The sequence below is a fragment of the Palaemon carinicauda genome, chromosome 5, assembly GCF_036898095.1.
Source record: "Palaemon carinicauda isolate YSFRI2023 chromosome 5, ASM3689809v2, whole genome shotgun sequence".
Taxonomy (NCBI): domain Eukaryota; kingdom Metazoa; phylum Arthropoda; class Malacostraca; order Decapoda; family Palaemonidae; genus Palaemon; species Palaemon carinicauda.
Window position 1 is genome coordinate 74,426,019 of NC_090729.1, and position 20,000 is coordinate 74,446,018.

General features: G+C 43.0%; 1 protein-coding gene across 6 annotated transcripts in view; it reads left to right on the forward strand.

Annotated features, from left to right (window-relative positions):
- The window catches only part of Snx21 (Sorting nexin 21), a 435,957-nt gene that overhangs the window by 169,583 nt on the left and 246,374 nt on the right, over positions 1–20,000 (forward strand). For all 6 annotated transcript variants that reach the window (XR_011044485.1, XR_011044484.1, XM_068373793.1 and 3 more), the window contains exon 2: positions 11,799–11,954. Coding sequence is in view for 4 of the 6 variants with exons in the window: in XM_068373793.1 (XP_068229894.1) it covers positions 11,804–11,954 (151 nt within the window). In the remaining 2 variants the exon portion in view is untranslated. The remainder of the gene's footprint in view (positions 1–11,798; positions 11,955–20,000) is intronic.

Genomic DNA, 20,000 nt, shown 5'->3' on the forward strand with positions numbered 1-20,000 from the left:
GTCATGCATTGACCTTTCAATCGCAAGCTCTAACTGCCTTCTTGATTTTGATTGGAGGACATTAGATGATTGGCATACTTGTGATCATTAACCAATCATTATAAACACCAACAAGGGTCTGCCTTTGCAAAGATTGCCACGATGGAATCTAGACAAGGCAGACTGGGTTAAATTTTCTGAGCTAAGTGAAATTGAAGGGAGAGCAGAACAGTTTGAAAGTATTGATGATGCCATAGACCTACTGAATGGAACTCTCCATACAGCAGGAATCCATTCAATTCCCAAAACCACAGGACTATTCAAAAGACGACCAGTCCCGTGGTGGTCCTCAGAATTAACAGCCTTGCACAGAGCCACCAGAAAATCCCTGACTAGATTGCGTAGACGCCATACGGATGAAAGTTTGATATCATACAAAAAGTGTAGAGCAGAGTTCCGTCGTGCCATGAAAGAAGCTAGACGCCAATCTTGGGTGGCTTTTGTTTCCTCCATTAATAGTAGAACACCACCATCTTCTGTATGGAGGAAAATAAAAAAGTTGGCAGGCAAATTTACCCTGAACCCACCACCAGTGTTGAAAGTGAATGGTCAGTTTTTGACTGAAGGAAATGAAGTTAGCAATGCCCTGGCTGACCATTTTTCAAATGTATCGTGCAAGAGTGTAGCAGCTCCTGGTCACCAGTACAGGAGCATTGAAGAAAAGAAAATTTTAAATTTTGCAACAGGAAGGGAAGATTCGTATAATTCTCCTATTACTGAAAGAGAACTTGATTCCACACTCGCTACTTGCAACGATACAGCTCCTGGACCCGAAAGATTTCCATATGCAATGGTTAAACATGTACATTTCAATACAAAGTTATTTATTTTAAGTATTATTAATAGAATATGGCATGATCATAGTTACCCAAGTGTTTGGGAACTAGCCATTATTTTAGCCTTTTTAAAACCTGGTAAGGACAAGTTTTTAGCAGCAAGCTATCGACCTATTGCATTGACTTCATGTTTATGTAAAATCATGGAGAAGATGGTCAATGCAAGGTTGATGTGGTACCTTGAAAAGAAGGGTATTTTATCACCGATTCAATGTGGATTCAGAAAAATGCACTCAACAACTGATATGTTAATAAGACTTGAGTCCTGTATTTGCGAAGCCTTTGCTTCCAAACAGCACCATGTGACAGATTTTTTTGACCTTGAAAAGGCATATGATACCACATGGAGATATGGTATACTTAAAACAATTCATGAACTAGGATTAAAAGGAGAACTACCACTATTTATTCAGTCATTTCTTTCGCATTGAGTTTTTCAAGTGAGAGTGGGGGAAACTCTATCAGAGAGTAAGTGTCAGGAAGGAGTTCCTCAGGGGAGTGTGCTGAGTGTAACCCTGTTTGCACTAGCAATTAACGGGATATCCTCAGTCATTCCCCAAGATGTTCTCTTAACCTTATTTGTGGATGATCTCTCAATATCATTTGCTGGCACTAGAATGGCAATGGTTGAGAGAAAAATCCAACTCTCTATTGACAAAATTATCCAGTGGGCTGACATGAATGGATTTAAGTTCTCGACAAGTAAAACTACCATTGTCCATTTTTGTCGTATCCGAGGAATACATCCAGACCCGGATATATACATTAAAGGTCAATGGATACCATGTGCAAGTGAAGCTAAATTTTTAGGTTTGATATTTGATTGTAGGCTTACATGGGTTTCTCACTTAAAAGCGTTAATAGCTAAATGTCTCGAGGCTCTGAATATCTTAAAAGTATTGTCCCATACATCATGGGGGCAGACTGCAATACTATTTTAAAATTATACAAGGCCTTGATTTTTTCCAAAATTAGTTATTGATGTGAAATATACTCTTCAGCCACCCCAAGCCTGTTGAAAATATTAGACTCAATACATCATGCAGGTATTAGATTGTTTACAGGAACATTTAAAACCTCACCTATCCCAAGTTTCCTTGTTGATGCTGGAGAGTTACCTCTAGACCTTTACCGAATGTCTTCCATTATTCGGTATTGGTTTAGATTGCAAAGACTCCCTAACTCTTTAGCCTTTCAGACTGCAAGCCTTGTAAGACACTCATCATACTTTGAGTTGCACCTAAAATCTCCTCAACCTTATGGCTTTCGGGTGAAACGATTATTAAACAGTCTGGATATAATTAGAAGTAAGGTACTTCCATTCAAGGTATCATCAACACCTCCATGGAAATTACCAGAGATATCTTTTTGTAAATACATTATTGGAGTTGAGAAGAATATGACTGACCTAGAAGCCATGTCTCTTTTCTGGAACATGTTGAAGAACATAGAGGATCGACTTTTATGTATACTGATGGCTCCAAATCTGATGCTGGCATTGGATTTGGAGTACATAGTAATGGTTCTAATTGTAGAGGTGCACTTCCTCTAACAGCTTCCATATTTACTGCCGAACTGTATGGCATACTAACCGCTATACAGAAAATAGCATTGGAGAAGGAGGGTAATTTTACAATTTTTAGTGATGCAAGGAGTGTCCTTCAAGCTTTAGAAATTTTTAATTCTAGCAACCCTCTAGGTTTAAAGATTTTAGAATTGCTTTTTATTATTGGACGGAGAGGTATAACAGTTAGATTTTGTTGGGTTCCAGCAAACATAGGTATGTCTGGGAATGAGAAGGCAGATTCACTGGCAAAGAATGCTGCATCCAAGTTGCTGCCAAGAAGATATCCCATTCCGTGTAACGATTTCCTACCTTACATCAAGAAATTGCTTTGTAATAAATGGCAACAGCACTTGGATAGTCTAGATGGCAATAAAATGAGAGAAGTAACAAATGCCATATCTCCTTGGAGGTATAACATGATGCCCCAAAAATGGAAGACTTCTCTTAGTCGTCTCCGTATTGGTCACACTCGGTTGTCACACGAGTTTCTGCTGAAGGGCCAACACCAACCCTATTGTGAAGTCTGTTTAGTACCTCTAACAGTGAGGCATTTGTTGACCGAATGCCCCAATTATAATAACTTAAGGAATAGATATTTGTTTGAGGCTCAAGGTGAGGGTGGCAGGTTCATCCTTGCCAAGATTCTTGGACATGATGTGTCATACTATGCAAGTGACATTTTTAGATTTTTTTCAGAAGCAGGTCTTCTGAAAACTATCTAACGTTTATAATGACATCCAACTTTTATGGTTTTAATTGAATAATCTTTAATTTTTTTGTATATATAAACTAAATGATATCGGCGTCAATGACCTTAGATGTCAGGATGCCTGAAAACCTTAAATCAATCAATCAATCAATTAGTGAACTTCATGGTCTCTCGTATGACATCGCCCATTCAAAGGGATGGGGGTAGGTAACGTTCAGATTCGTCCCTGAATTTATTGCTAAGACTCAGAGTCCGGGAGTAGCGGATCCTCGGTTCGACTCCTTCCAGATTTCGAGTCTCCGTTCTGTAACAGATGACCCAGACCATCTCCTACTATGCCCAGTAAGGAGTTTGAGGCTATATCTCAAAAGAACGGCTGCAGTCCGTCCTCAGGTGCCAGCATTATTTGTTAGCACAGGGAGGACTAAGAGGAGGGTCACCAAGAACACCATCTCGGCATGGATTCGTAGGGTGATTCATTTGTCCCTGAATCCAGACCCTCCTCCGTCACGTCGCTCTAGAGCACATGATGTCAGGGGCGTAGCTACGTCTCTGGCCTTCAAAAAGAATTTCTCAGTGACGCAGTTTCTTTAAGCTGGGGTGTGGAAGCGTCAGACTACCTTCACAGCCCACTACCTGCAAGACGTGACCCACAGGAGGCTCGATACGTTCTCTATCGACCCTGTGGTGGCTGCACAACAGCTGGTTTAAAACCTCAAGCTCCTTATTGGACAAGTAGCAGAAGGTTGAGGGCATTGTTACCCGGTTTTAGTCTGCATGAATGAAAAGGTTTGTCTGGGCCTTATTCTTTTCTTCATCTTCCCCTCTCCTGGGGAAAGCAGCATCCTGGGTTCTCTGCATAGCTAACCTCAAACCACTGCATGTAAACCATGTTTCCTTGTGTTCCTAGTATAAAGTTGATACTGTCACGTCCCCATACCCTGACGCGATGGTATTGGGAGAGTCCTAGCCTAAAGTTTCCATCTAAAGAACTTCAGGTCAACTTCCTAGGATAAGTCACACTTCATTATACCTTCACACACAGCTTGCGTAGGCCGCAGTCCTTGCGTAGCATGGTTCTAGCGAGGTGCAGGGACTCCTTATTTTTGAGTGCTAACACACTCAAATAACGAGCCCCCGGGCAAAGCCAAAAGCCAGTACTGGCTGGGACGTCCACCCTTCCTAATGGGTGAGTCACCCCTATTAAATAGCATGGTTTGTATGTTAGTTACAGAACAAATGACAAATTCGTAGATAATTTGTATTTTTCCTAACTTCAAACCTTAGCTATTTAATCAAACTTGCCCGCCAACCCTATCCCCCTTGAAGTCCTACCTCCAAGCAAAGTGAGCTCAAGCATAGGTGTGTGTGAGGGGGGGGCGTAGCAAGCTACCTTCCCCTACCCCCGGTAACTAGCGATGGGGTAGTAAACCCTCGTTAAAATTCTAATGGCTCGTCATTGCAGCTACGCCGAAAGTAATACCCCTATTAAATAGCTAAGATTTGTATAGTTTGGAAAAATACAAATTATCTACAAATTTGTCATTTTATGTTTGTTCCCTTGGTGGTCCCTCTTCCCGTCGCGGACTAGGTGTTCCTCCCGAGGGAATTTTCTGTTACATAATTTATTTTTCCTCAGTTAGCGATGCAGTTTTCTTCGTTCGAATAGGAGTGCCAACGAAGCAGAGCTGTTCTGTTCATGCCTGGGGAATCTGCTGTCACTGCCGTCCCTCAGAGGACGTCATCATGAGCGTCATCCCATCTCTTAGAAGTACGCCCGTGGCAATAACTGATCAGCACTTCATCTTCAAGGAACTAGCCCCGTCTACAATTCCTCAGGTAGCATTCTCGTCAGATCATCTTAGAATGCTACCAGGAGGTTCGCCTCTAGGGGTTGGACAACTTTCCCTCGCGAGGGAGAGTTTTCCTCCCCTGGTGTGAGGTTGTTTCTCTCTTCCGAGGGAGAACTTCCTGCATCTTCATCACTTCATCGACTCCGACTGCTGTGGTGTCTTCGCCTAGGCTACGCTCCCCCCTTGCTGAGTCTCTTCCTTCGTGGGCGGAGATGCCAGAGAACTTCAAATCAATCAATCAATCAATCAATGGGGGGCGGAGCATAGTCTTAGGCAAGTCTCTCCTGCAAAGTGATCACCTCTCTCGTTCGCAATAGGGCCCACTCATAGAGACTCCTCTTCGTAGGATTGCTACTGCTGAAGGTCAGCTTGCTGGTCCACCGGCCCTCATGGGCGTCATCTGTTCCTGGACCTTCACCTGACAACGCTGCAGCTAGTCCGTGGACTTCGGTCCTGGACTCTTCTGTGGATTGTTCACGATCTCCATCGGTGGATGTTCGCCATTCTAAAGGGCACATCCCAGTTCCTGATCGTCCTTCCAGCTGACCTGCCGACCTACCAGCGCAACCTCGCCACAGAGAGCAACGTTTGCCAGCGCACCAACCAACCTACGATCACCGGCGCAACACAACTTCTGTCTCTTGCTCGCCCAATGATCTCCTGCGCCTGCGCGCCAGCGCTCTCCTACCCGCCAGCTCTCTCTTGCGCGCCAGCATTCTCCTGCGCTCCATCACGCTCCCGCGCGCTTGCGCCATTATTGTCCTACGCGCCAGCGCTCTCCTGTGCGCCAACGATCTCTGCACACCAGAGTTTGCCTGCGTGCCAGCTCTCTCCTGCACGTTGTTACTTCCACTTGCGCCAGCAGTCATCCGTGCGCGCCAGCATTCTTCCGCGCATGCCAGCATTCTTCCACGCGCGCCAGCATTCTTCCGCGTGTGCCAGCATTCTTCAGCGCGCGCCAGCATTCTTCCGTGTGCGCCAGCATTTTTCCGCGTGCCAGCACTCTTCTGCGTGCGCGCCATCATTGTCCTCCGCGGCAGTGCTCTCCTACGCGCCAACGATCTTTGCGCACCAGCGTTCGCCTGCGTGCCAGCTCTCTCCTGTGCGCCACTGCTTCCGCGCGTGCCAGCATTCTTCCGTGCGCGCCAGTAGCCTTCCGCGCGCGCCAGATCTCTAACGTGTGCGCGCGCCAACAGTCATCGGCGCACGCGCCAGCAGTCTTCTGTGCGAGCGCGCCAGCAGTCTTCCGCGCGAGCATCCCAGCAGTCTCCCGCGCGAGCGCGCCAGCAGTCTCCCGAGTGAGTGCGCCAGTAGTCTCCCGCACGAGCGGGCCAGATGTCTCCCGCGCGTGCGCGGCAGTAGCTTTCTGCTCGCTCACCAGTGCTCTCCTACGTGTGAGTTCTCGCCCGCAATCGCGTGCCCTGGTACCTGCCCTTTTTTGCACATTCTAGGGAGACTGCGCAAAACGCTACAGTGCCTTACTGCACGCCAGCGCTCTCCTGCGCACTTGCGTTCTCATCTCCAGCACTCTCCTGCTCACTTGCACTCTCGGATCCAGCGCTCGCCAATGCGCCAGCTCTTCACAAAGAGCCAGCGCTTGCTTGTTCGCCAGCGCTCTTCTGCGCTCTCAGATCCAGCGCTTTCAGATCCAGTGCTCATCTGCGCAGTTGCGGTCTCAGATCCAATGCGCCAGCTCTAGCCAAAGAGCCAGTGCTCACCTGCGCACCAGTGTTCGCAGATCCAATATTCGCCAATGCGCCAGCTCTTGCCAAAGAGCTTGCGCTCACCTGCGCACCAGCGCTTGCCTGCTCTCCAGCGTTCTTCTGCACATTCACCGAAAACTGCGCTTCAGCAGAAACTGAGCACCAGCATCATCCTGTGTGCCTTCGCTCCAGTACTCTCCTGCACACTCGCACAATAGGCAAAAAGAATAAAAACTTTCTGACAGGTCACCTTTGCCCCATTCCTCTCCCTGCAAACGCATAACAGCATGGCCGCCGGGAAAAGAGGAAGAGGCTTCACAGAAGGGTTCAAGATCCCAAAGATTCCATCTTCCAAGGGGAATCGAATGTATCTGCCATCAGTCAAGACTCCTCACAGGGAATCCTTGGTCCCTTTCTCTTCAGGAGTTTTTTCTTGACAGTACCACCGTCAGCAAACAAGAAATCATCAACCAACTGATCGCTAGTTCACTGTTTGCTGATTGCTAGCTCACCAATCACCAGATTGCCAATTGCTAGCTCATCTCTCTCTGATCATTGACCTCTAGTCTCTCCAATTGCTAACGATCTCCGATTGCTAGCGTGCCGATCGCTAGTCAATAACCATTCATCAGCTTGCTGATCACTAGATCGCCGATGGGCAGCTCATCTTTCATCGATCATCGACCTCAGCTCGCTGATCTGTGACCAGCCCATCGTCAGCTTGCTGATCTCTGACCAACCAATTGTCAACATACTGATCTCTGACCAGCCAATCGTCAGCTTACTTATCTTTAGCTCACTGATCACCGGTCCGCGATCGATCGCTGATCATCAATGGCTCACCATCACCAACTGACTATCATTAAACCATTCTGCTGTCTCTTAGGGCTCTCCAAGCAGATTACCAACTCATTTATCGCCTACCTTCCTTGGCTGACTGACCAGACAACTTTCATCTGCCTGTCAGTTACCATCTTCGGCTCACAGACCACCGATTCACCAATCATCGACAATTCGCCAGCAGTTCGTGGCTCGGACTTACTAGTCAACCTCTGCCCATGGTTCCCTAGATCAAAAGGCATACAGCACACTTCTCGCTACTGGCCGTTCGCCATCACACCAATCCACTAAAGTGATCGGCAAACGATCGACAACCCTCATCAGCGGATTGTCGACAGGTGACTACTTGCGAGCGCTCCCCAACTGCACAGTAACCATGATACCCAGATGTTAACCATTGATTAACATTCACCAGACTGATGCTGCTCTAGGGAATAGCATCAATCCCATCAGGGCGCATGGTAGGGTTAAGCGTTGCCTTACTTCTATCAGTTGAAGGAGTTCTCTCCCAGGGAAGAATCCTTTCACAGGGTATCGCGTCCTATCCTTTATGTCACAAGTCAAGACCCCAGCGTCAACAATCTCCCATGCGAAAGGATCCGCAAGGAGCTGTCCCTTTGGGTCGATGTCCACACCATGTTGGAGTTCGGACAAGGGCTAAGACCTCAGGTCTTCATTTGCACGCTGGACCTAAAGGACGTATAATTTCAGGCCTAAACCATCCATCTAAGAAGGATTGAAGATTCAGTCTAGACAAATAAGAAACAACAGTTCAAGGCACCGTGCTTCGGTTTTTCCACTACACCCAGCCTGTTCTCACAGGATCAGCTTCTGTCTCCTCCGTTTCTGGACGACTGACTGACCTTAGCAGACTCGGTGGCAACTTTGCATTAGCGCCGGAACTTCTGAAGTCTTTTTACCAAGATCCAGTGATCAAGGTAAACATGTGGAAGTCTTCCCTTCTTCCCTCTCAGAAGACTGGTGTATCTGGGAATGAATGTAGACACCAATCTCCACAAAATCTTCTCATCAACGACAGGCGTAGAAAGTCACAAGACCCTTTCTCAAAACGAGAAGAACTCCCAGCCCAGAGTGACTTGAGTCCGATTGGAATCAGGCCTTTGATTCCCCAGACATTCTGACCCCCATGGGACCAGTAGTTTGGACGAACCTCAAGGGATGGCTGTCAGTCGAGAATCTACGGGGTGGTATAACCTTCTCATCCTTCCCCACCCCTCGGACATGATGCTGTGCTTAGACACATCAATAGAAGGGAAGAGGGACCATAGAGCTGCACCACACGACCTCAGGCCTCTGGATAGAGTCTGAAAGTAACTTCACTTAGATCTCTTAAGATATGAAGGCCAACTTTCCGGTCCTTCAACAGCCTCCTCAGTTCCTAACGGGCCACTCAGTGATGTGATGAGCAACAACACCACACACCACATAGAGGCTCACATCGACAAGCAAGAAGGAACTTGCTCGCAGCCTCTTCCAATCTAGCAGTATAAATACTAAGATGGACCACTATCAGCCCACTTCATTCCAGATTAGAGGAATGTGCTCGCCAACAATCTGTGTACAGCATCTCAGATAAGGTGTACTGAATGGTCTTTGGATCACCTTGTAGCTGACAAAGTCCCGACTTTACGGGGTTTTCCAACTAGGGATCTGTTCGCAACTCCCCTGAACCTCAGGCTTCCGCTGCTCCCCAGTCCTAGACCCCAAGGCTCTCTTGCAAGAAGCATGCTAACAACGGTGGGTACAACAATGTTTATATCTTGTCCCTGTTTTGTCTGGAGAAGGGTACGCAAGAAGGCTAGAACATCGGTCAGCCTCTCAAGGGCTCTCATAGCTCCGCTATGGCATTACGCAGAATTGTTTCCAAACCTTCTGCAGCTCCTGATAGAGCCTCCAAGAGAACCCTCTCCACGTCACAGACAACCACACGTCGACACCTACCACAAGCTATAGCTTGGCTATGATTGTACGCCTGGAGACTACCCAGTACCTCCTCTCCCTCAGAGGCTTTTCGCAATAAGTTGCAAAAAGGTTGTCTAGATATCTGAGGAATTCCTCACCATCAGTCTACCAGGCAGTATAACGTCCTTTGTGGTTGGTGTCATGGGAAAGCGTATCTCTCCACTTAATACCTCTATTCCAGCAATAGTGGAATCTCGAGTATATGCAAGAGGAAAAGACTCCCCTTTTCAGTTTCAACAGGTAAAGACGATCACTCAACCTTAAGCCTCCCCTTCAAACTGAAAGAAAGGGACATCCTCTCATCGCTACATCTTTCTTAACTCATAGGGACTTACAACTTGCCTTTTCCCAGTCGGAATTGAGACCTTCCTCTCGGAACATGGTTCAAGTTCTCCGGTCTCTAAGGAGACTTCCTTATGTTCCACTTCACCAGGCAACAAATTTTCACCTGGTTTAGCAGACAGTGTACTTACACACTTTGACAGCGGCCATACGAGGCAAGGAACTTCATGGTCTCTTTCGACATTGCCCATTAATGAGAAGGGTGAAAGGCAATATTCAGTTTCGTCCCTGAGTATGTCGCCATACACAGTCTTCAGAGGTGACGGATCCTACACAAGTCTCCACTTGGTAACTGATGATCCAGATCATCTGTTACTGTACCCAGGGTAAGGTATGAGGCTCTACCTTAAGAGAACGGCAACAGCCCACCTGGGTCCCTTCTCTTGTCATCAGCACTGGAAGAGACAAAGGGAGGATCACCAAAACATCATCTCTGCTTGATTCACAGAGTCATCAATTACGCCTTGAATCCAGATCTTCATCCAACATGTCGACTCACGATGTCAGGGGCATAGCTATGCCCCTGGCCCTTCTAAGCAGATTACTCTGTGATGCAGGTTTTACAAGCAAGGGTGTGAATGCTCCAAGTGACTTTCACAACCTTTCTCCTGCAAGACGTGACCCATAGGAAACTCGATACGATCTCTTAACGGTCCTGTGGTGGCTGCACAACAGCTGATTGTATACCTCAAGCTCCTTATAGGACAAGTAGCAGAAGGTTGAGGGCACTGTTACCCGGTTTTAGTCTGCGTGAATGAAATGATTTGACTGGCTCGTATTCTTTTCTTCTTCCTTTCCTCTCTTCGGGAAAGCAGCATCCTGGGTTCTCTGCATAAGCTGACCTCAAACCACTGCAGGTAAACCATGCTCCCTTGTGTACCTAGTATTAAGCTAATACTGTTGCATCCTCATACCCTGGTGAGGTGGTATTGGGAAAGTCTTGGTTACAACAGTTTTTCCTACAAAAAGACTCGGAATAACTACCTAGACAGTCACACTTCTAAATATTTCAACACAAAGCTTGCATAGGCTGAGGACCTTGTGTAGGAAGGTTTTAGCGAGGCGCAAGGACTCCTTATTTTGAGTACTAACATACTCAGATAAGGAGCCCCCGTGTAAAGCCAAAAGCCAGACTGGCAGGGACGTCCACCCTTCCTAATGGGTGAGTCACCCCTAAATAAATAGCGTAGGTTTGTATTCCAGTTACGGAACAAATGACAAATTCGTAGATAATTTGCATTTTTCCTAACGATACAAACCTTAGCTATTTATACAAACTTGCCCACCAGCCCTATCCCCCTTGAAGTCCTACCTCCAAGCAAAGTGAGCTAAATCAATGGTGTGTGAGAGGGAGTGGTAGCAAGCTACCCACCCTGCCCCCCGCTAACTAGCGGTGTGGGTAGTTAACCCTCGCTAAATTTTAATGGCTTGTCATTTCAGCTTCACAGAAAGTAATACCCCTAAATAAATAGCTAAGGTTTGTATCATTAGGAAAAATACAAATTATTTATGAATTTGTCATATCATCTTCACTTCTGGAACCTTCTTGTACCTTCTTGTACCAACAGCAATAGAAACTTTGGAAATGTATTATGAATTCAGCAGTTATGTAACATATGTGTCAGATGTGCACCATCCTTTAGTGATTTAAGAAAACACCTATGAGCTTCTTTGGAGTTCATGGAATCCCTCAGCTTTCTCTGTCAAGATTTTCCTGTTTTAGCTCTTCTATTGAAGCTTGGTTTCTTGGGGAAGTGGGACCTATACCATTGAAACTGCAGATTAACCAAGAAAAGTGTATATGATTGCATGCAACAGGAAATTGCTTTACATTTATGTCACATATTTTATTTAGTAGAGAAGGTTATTCAGTTTGTTTAAGTTTAATGAATACTGTAGTCTAGTACATAATTTTGCCCATTTTAGGTGGAATGGATACAGATGATGACATTAGCACCCTGGAAGAAGAGGAAGTTTCTCTCCTTCATCCACATAGCCCTGTCAGTGGTCGCAGTGTATCACCATCACTTACCTTAGATTCTGATTCATCACTGGATGAGATTGCCTCCATTAGCAACCAAGGTACTGTATTGATATGATGTGATAGTATTTTATTTTACTTTATTGAGTCGGCATTGATGTGATATGATAGTATTTTATTCTTTTTTATCTGAGTCTTGAATATCAAATGGAAAAGGAAATTTTAATGTTTCTTTCAGTTGATTTTGTAGGACTTGTACAGTAATTATAATAAAATTGATTGGAAACTATTATATCTATTCAAGCATATAATGGGCATCCTTTTCAATAAACGAAGCTCTCTGTGATTATCTAAAACAACATCTTAGTGTTCATACGACAATTCAACTGTTTATTTTTCCATGGTTTGTTGTTTTGTGACATCCAATAGGTCTACTAAAGATGGCTGATTCCTCTCTTATAAGCAAATATGGTGTAGTGATAAGCTAATCGAGACCTCATTTCACCAAGGAAGGTTCACTTTTTATTTTCTTGCTACACACTTTACTCTTCTTTACTCCTCTTTAACTTTACCCTTACTTTCAATAGGCAAAAGTTGCTTTAGTGTTTACCAATTGCTTTCTCATCATAGTCAACAATACGGTGGATTTAGGAATCATTAGATTTAAGAAGTACAAAATGTATAGCTAACATGCATGGTTTATCTTTTGTTCCTTCACAAAAACATTTCTTTAGCATAGCATATTTCTGCATTAAACATTTTGGGGAAGAAGAAGGTGATAAGGTAGGTTAGCAAATATGCACAGGTCTTTAGGCCTCCAGTAGATAGCTGGATCATATTTTGTGTATGTGGTGACTAATGGACAACTCCATTAAGAACCAGACCCTTGTAAGTGTTAGGATACAGTGGTACCTCTGAGAAATAACGTTAATTGATTCCCCACCCAAGGAGTCTCCAATTATGGGTTTTCCACCCAAGAATTCCTGCTTCATTCCAGTTTGTTCTTCTATTTCAATTTTATGGACATGAGCACCCTTCTGTATACTGCATTGTTTCCTATCTGATTTGGTTTACGCTAGGTCTTCTCAAGCAATTACACAGTTTTCTTTTGGGTGTGATCTTGCAATCTATTCTGCTTTGCTTCTGTGGCACCAGTGCTTCTGTGGTCAGAAGTGATCTCACATTTGCATTCCTGGTTACAGTGATTTTATTCCCATTGTTGTTTAATAAATTGTTGTGGTGTAATGAATACTACACAAAGAAAAGCAGCATTTATTAATTCCTTTTTTTATATAATGACTGGATCTCATCACAGTAAGAAAATAAAGTCTCATGTACTGTATATACAGTGTTAGCTAGCACGCACTCAATTTCAGAAGTAACATCTTTACTGTATGACCTCTGGCTGTTTTTTTGTTCTTGTCCCACATAAATATTATCCACATTATTAAAGATAGTTGTAGCATCCTTAAAAAGATCACAAAATGTGTTGGGGTTCTTTTCTTGTGCATTTACTTATAACGGTGATTCGGAGCCATCATGCTGGTCATGTAAAATCATGACTGTATTGTACATGGGCCCTCCTTGCTGTTTTCCAAAATTGTAGAGATTATGCTTGAGTTTCATTCTAATTATTTTTTGTTCCGTGACTGGAATATAAACCACGCTTTTTAATTATTTAACTTCCCTGGTAGTTACATATATATAGCTTAAATCTCGCGTTTCGACGCGGCACAACAGAAAATTCAAATTCGTGGCGATCGCCGCCATGACAGTAGGTGGTCATACATGAGCGCCATCACTCGTAGGTTATCAGAACCATTCCCAACATTCTTCAGAAATTCTCTGTCGTTGATCGAGTCAACACCTCGGGAGTTCGTTTCGTGGATATATTACTTTATTCTACAATTTGGTGAAGTACCTTTTGTGTGATTATTATTAATGGCTTTCGCTGCCTTTCAACTATCGAAGATATTGTATAGGATTTTTTTTTTTTTTTTGCTGGTCCAACTTGGACAGTTTAATTGAACTTGATTTTCAAGCAAAGATGTCCAGACCCAGTAATGGCTCTTCTGTTGTTAAACTTTGGGTGTTGGGCTAGACCGGCTTTCGAGCTGCTCTTACTTCCCGCACTGTAATTAGCAGGGAGCATATATGTATTTGTTTTCTTTCCATGTTCGTACATTGAGGGATCAAAGATTTTTTCCCCCTACTTTATTAACGTACAACTCTTAAAGTTATATGGAAGGAAGACATTTTCTACATTAAACATTGTGATGTCACTATTTTGTGACGTAACTCTTAGCAGAGCGGAATGTGATTACCTTGAAGGAATTCAGTCTGCCATCGTGATGATGTCACAATCCTGTGATGTAATCTGCTTAGTATGACTTGCATTATGTGAATTATTTTCTTTTCTTGCAAGAAATTTTTAAAATATTAGCTTACTAAGCATAAGTATGTTTATAATGTAAGGAAATATATTATTTTCAAGTATATATTTGTCCTATTAGTATATTTCCTTTAGTCAATTTTCGATTTAGAGTTTTCTCAAGCGTACAGTCATTTTACGCTCGTAGTATTACTAAGGGAGATGTCAGATATTAAACGATCGTTTTTGTTTCACAACACTTGTATCGTTATTTAATATTTCGCTTTTGAGAATACTAATATTATTCATATATCTTATTGTATTTTCATTCTGGCCCTTGGCTAAAGAGGATAATCTCTCACAACAGGCAGGTCTATTATGATCTAATGTGAAATAGTTTAAAGTTCTAGTGTTCAATGGCACATATAATGACGCAATGCAGTCAATCTACGATACGTAATACTCTTGACAATCGTTTTTTGTTTTCACAATTACTTGTATCGTTATTTTATATTTCTATTTTGAGAATACTAATATTAATCATATATTCTATTGTATTTTCTTTCTAGCCCTTGACGAAAGAGTATAAGCTCTCGCAACGGAAAGGTCTATTAAGATCTAATGTGAAATAATTAAAAGTGCTAGTGTTCAATGTCAGTGCAGTGGAGGGTGCGTCTGTTCGTGTCCGTCGTAATCCCAGCAAAGTGGACGCATGCAGCAGTCTGGACATATGCTGGACGCATGCAGTCAGGTTTTGTCCCACGTCACTATAGACAAACAGTTGTCTCTTCTTTGCGATTGACTGGATGCGATACTAACGCTTCCTCACGGCTCGCGGCAGACTCACGGCATTCGGGATGCATGCATTAGTCTGATACCTCTCATGGAAACATACAACAGTCTCAATCTGGACCCATGATGGACTCATATAGTCGGGACTTGTCCTCGCAACAGGATAGACAAGATTTTTATCTCTCCTTCGCGATTTTCTGAACGCGCAACTAACGCTCCCTCGCGTCACGCTGTTGACATACAACATGCTGAACACATGCTGGACGCATGCGATCAAGATTTTCCCTCGCATGGGTTTACAGATGTTGATGCTTCCTTACAGCATGATGATCTTATGCTGGAAGCGCTGGAACCTGTCTCTCCCTCGAGACTTACAGTACATAAACTTGATGCTTCTTTGCAACTGGACGATATCCTTCACGAGATTTCTTCAGGACAAGATGAATTATTTTTGGAAGACAATAACTGACAGGATGACGCGGTTTTGTCTCCTACTCATTCGAATCAGGGAATCGATGTTCCATTAGCCGAATTAGAGGATGAATCTCAGGATTCATTACAGACAGCTGATTTAAAAAAAAAAAAAAAATTCTGACAGTGTTAACATCTTTGTATCCAGAATTTTTTTTCTCAACCTATTCTTTAGAGCCCGCCCTCTCAGTTTTTGAAGGGCAGACCCCGAAAACATCCTCCTTCAAGAAGATGGTCCTGGCTAGATCGGTTAAGAGAGTTTTCTCAACTCTCAACCAATGGACGTCCAAAAGAAAGGATCTAGGGAAGGCCTCCTTTTTCTTTTCCTCAAACTCGACTGGCTTCCAGATCTAGTTTATGGTATTCGTCTGAGGGAAGTTATTGGTTTGGGAGTTCCTGCCTCGTCCCATGGAGACTTCTCCAGACTTGGTGACTCCTCACTCAGGTCAACCCTGAACAAGTCGAAGTTTATGTGGTCCAATTCTGAAATGGACCATCGACTGAAGGAAACTTTTAGACAACAGAAGTCTTCAGCCTTACGGACTGGACTCTCGGAACTCTCGCAGAAGCCACAGACCCTAAAAACGAGGCTCAGATGCATCTGATTGCCTGTCTGGATAAGGCCGGGAGGGATGGCCCCATCGAACTTTCCGCCCCTTTTCACGGCGGGAGTTCTTAAAAAGAGGACTATGTGTTGTTCTTTCTTATCTTCAGGTTTGTCCCTTGTTCGGAGATTAACAGGCTGCGCAAGATTTTTTCTCTAGGACTACTAAATAAGTCCTCCCAGCTAGCTTTTTAGCAAGGATACAAAAGGAGGCTCTTCCCACTCGTCAGCTTTTTCGTGGGAGAGCCCCTTCAAGGGGAACTCAGAGGATTGCAACTGGAGGTCAAACTCGCAGATTCTCAAGACAACAAACAGAATAAAAAAGTGAGACGTGTTATGCCTCCCATGTCGTCGATACCCTTAGAGTTGACAACAGTCCACTCAGGAAACAAGGCAGCAGCTCTTTAAGAGCAAGTGAACCTTATGCTGTTGAAATCAGTCATAGAAATGGTAGAGGACACCTCTTCAGAGGGGTTTTTACAACATACTTTTCTTAGTTCCGAAAAGCTCGGTGGGGGATGAAAACCTGTTCTGGACGTCAGTCCATTGTACAAGTTCGTCATCTAAGTAAACTTCAGTGTCAGTCCTTACAGGCAACAGACAGGGAGACTGGATAGTGTCTTTGGATCTGCAGGACGCGTATTTCCATATCTCGATACACCCGGACCGCAGAAAATTTCTAAGGCTCGTGTTCCTCGAGACCATTATCAGTTCAAACCACTCTGTTTTGGACTGAGCACGACTCTCTACGTTTTTTACCCGGGTGATGTCCAACGTGGCTCCATGGCTTCACATAAAGGGAGTAAGGATTTTCTTTGTACCTGGACGACTGACCACTCAGAGCAGAATCACAAGTAAAGTGTCTGGAGGCTTTTCAAAGGATAATGCCCTTAACGCAACAGTTAGGTTTGATGGTAACCTGGCTAAATCTTAACTAACACCCTCACAGAATTTCATTTTTCTGGGGATGATAATCGGTTCAGATCATGCTCAAGGCACTCCGGAAATGTCGCAAGGACTTTCCCCTGGTGGTCACCCGACTACGGTTGACGATCCCTCGCAGCAATCAGCACACGGTTTAGTTCGCGCACACGACGCGCTTCAAGTGTCTGGTCTGTCTGAACTAAAGAGGTCGATTTCGTCCCTGTTTGACCCATACAATTCTCGAAAAGGGTCTGTGGATAGAGTTTTAGAGGAAATGACACATAAATATCAAAGAGCTAGTGGCCATTCACCAAGCCCTGATTACTCATAGAAAGGGAAAAAACGTCAGGACGGATCTGCTCAGCAGAAGAAGGCAAGTTCCTATTACAGAAGGGACCCTACACCTCGAGGTGTACACCAGCCTTTGGATGTTGTGGGGTCAACACTCGATAGACCTCTTCGCCTCACAAATGACATAGAGGTTGCCGGTATTTTGCTCTCCAGTACCAGACCAGGAAGCAGTCGCAATGGATGCTTTTCTTCTGAACTGGGAAGGTCTAAACGTATACGCTTTTCCTCCATTCAAGATCTTAGAGTCCTGAAAAGATTCAGGGATTCTCCCAACATACGCATGACCATGATACCATGATAGCTCCTTTTTGGCCCATGAGACATTGGGTTGCAGAGATGATGGAGTGGCTGGTAGATACCCCCAGATCATTACCACTATCAGGGTTTACTAATCCAAGTGGGTCATATTTAGAGTGTGGTTCAGTAATAATAGCTTTCCTCTACCAATACCTCTATAGCCAATATAGCAGAATTTTCTGTTGTATCTGCGTACAAAAAAGAAGCTAGCTGGGCCTTCCATCAAGGGTTACTGCAGTATACTAGCCTCCGTCTTTCGTAACCGACACATTGGCGTGTCAGGTAACAAGGATCTCTCAGATCTCATTAGATCTTTTGAGACGACTAAGAGGAAGGACAGTCAAACCTCCTCGTGAAACCTGGATGTACAGTGAGCCCTCGCTGCTTCGCGGTTCGACCATCGCGGATTCACCACTTCGCGGGTTTTTTTCATAACCCATATATATATACATATCGCGGATTTTCCGGAAATTTCGAAAATACCGCGATATCTGAAGACCCCAAATACGATATTTCGTTACCTGTAATTCCATTAATACTGTAATTAGTAATATCTGCTCTTACTGATTGTTCATTGCATTACATATGACATATAATTCAGCACAGAAGGAAATAAAACACGAAAAGAGAATGTGATCATACGATAATTCAGTACTGTATACAGTACGTAGTAAAATTAAATCGAACATGAAACGCAAATCAGATGAAGTCATACCATATTAGAATGGTGTAAGGCTGCTGATGGCTACTACTGTACTACAAATGTAATGGATGTGCTTCTTTTCCATGAATCTTTTGTATGTATACGTACGTAGTACTGCATCCAATAATATTCTTTGTTGCAAAAATCACATCTTGAATAAGCGTACGAGAGAGAGAGAGAGAGAGAGAGAGAGAGAGAGAGAGAGAGAGAGAGAGAGAGAGAGAGAGAGAGAGAGACATCCTACAACAAAACAAGCGTAAAATAGCGTACGTAAAGCTGTATTATTATTATTGGTATTATTATTATTGTTGTTGTTATTAAAATTATTATTGTTATTGGCTAGGAAGCCTAACGTAAACAAGATCAGCTACCTAATTCGCCGAAACTAAAGTGAATACTATTGGCATAATATAAATAATTCCTAGCAATGAAGACTAAATAGCTAATTATTTTCATTTAGGCTGTTATACCGGGAAAGTTGTTCTGGCTAACTAGATAACTCATGCATTACGAACGACAGTGCCGAAGACGCCTCCAGTCCAGGCAATAGCTCTGCCAAAAAATTAGTTTAATTCGATTAAAATTTTTTATTTTACGGCCAGAGCTAAATTTATACAGCATAATAATCAAATACTTAACTTTCCAGAGGCAGAAGAGGCTGGAGATTGCATAATAAATCCAAATTACGAGAGAGCACTGGGAAAACCCCCGAGCGAGATCGTTATAGAAAAACGAATAAAGATGGCGGCAATTATGGCACCATCTGAGTACTCAAACAGTAACAGAGGAAGGGAACCTTATAACGGCTCCTCTTATTTTGCCACTTTTCCCCCTCGAAGCGTAAACGCTATGCGGGGTGCAGATTGCTATGTGGCGTGTCAAGAGTACGTCCTGATATGCGATATCATAAAAGGAAACTTTAAGGATATTCGCGCCAGGAGTTAGAATTCTGGAGACCTTAAGTTAATTTCTCTGGGAATATCACTGTAGTCAAATATATCCTAGGAAGCTACTTAGAGGAACCTTCCATCAGGACAACATGGCCTCAGCCCAAAAATATATATGTATGTATATATATATATATTTATATATATATATATATATATATATATATATATATATATATATATATATATATATATATATATATATATGTGTGTAAATATATATGTATACATGTATATATATATATATATATATATATATATATATATATATATATATATATATACAGTATATATATAGATATATATATATATATATATATATATATATATATATATATATATGTATATATATATATATATATATATATATATATATATATATATATATATATATGAATATATGTATTTATATATATATATATATATATATATATATATATATATATATATATATATATATATATATATATATATATATATAAGTGAACCCTCGTTTATTGCGGTAGATAGGTTCCAGACCCGACCGCGATAGGTGAAAATCCGCGAAGTAGTGACACCATACTGTATTTACCTATTTATTTAACATGTATATTCAGACTTTTAAAACCTTCCCTTGTACGTAGTACTGTTAACAAACTACCCTTTAATGTACAGAACTCTTAATGCATGTACTACAGTACCCTAAAC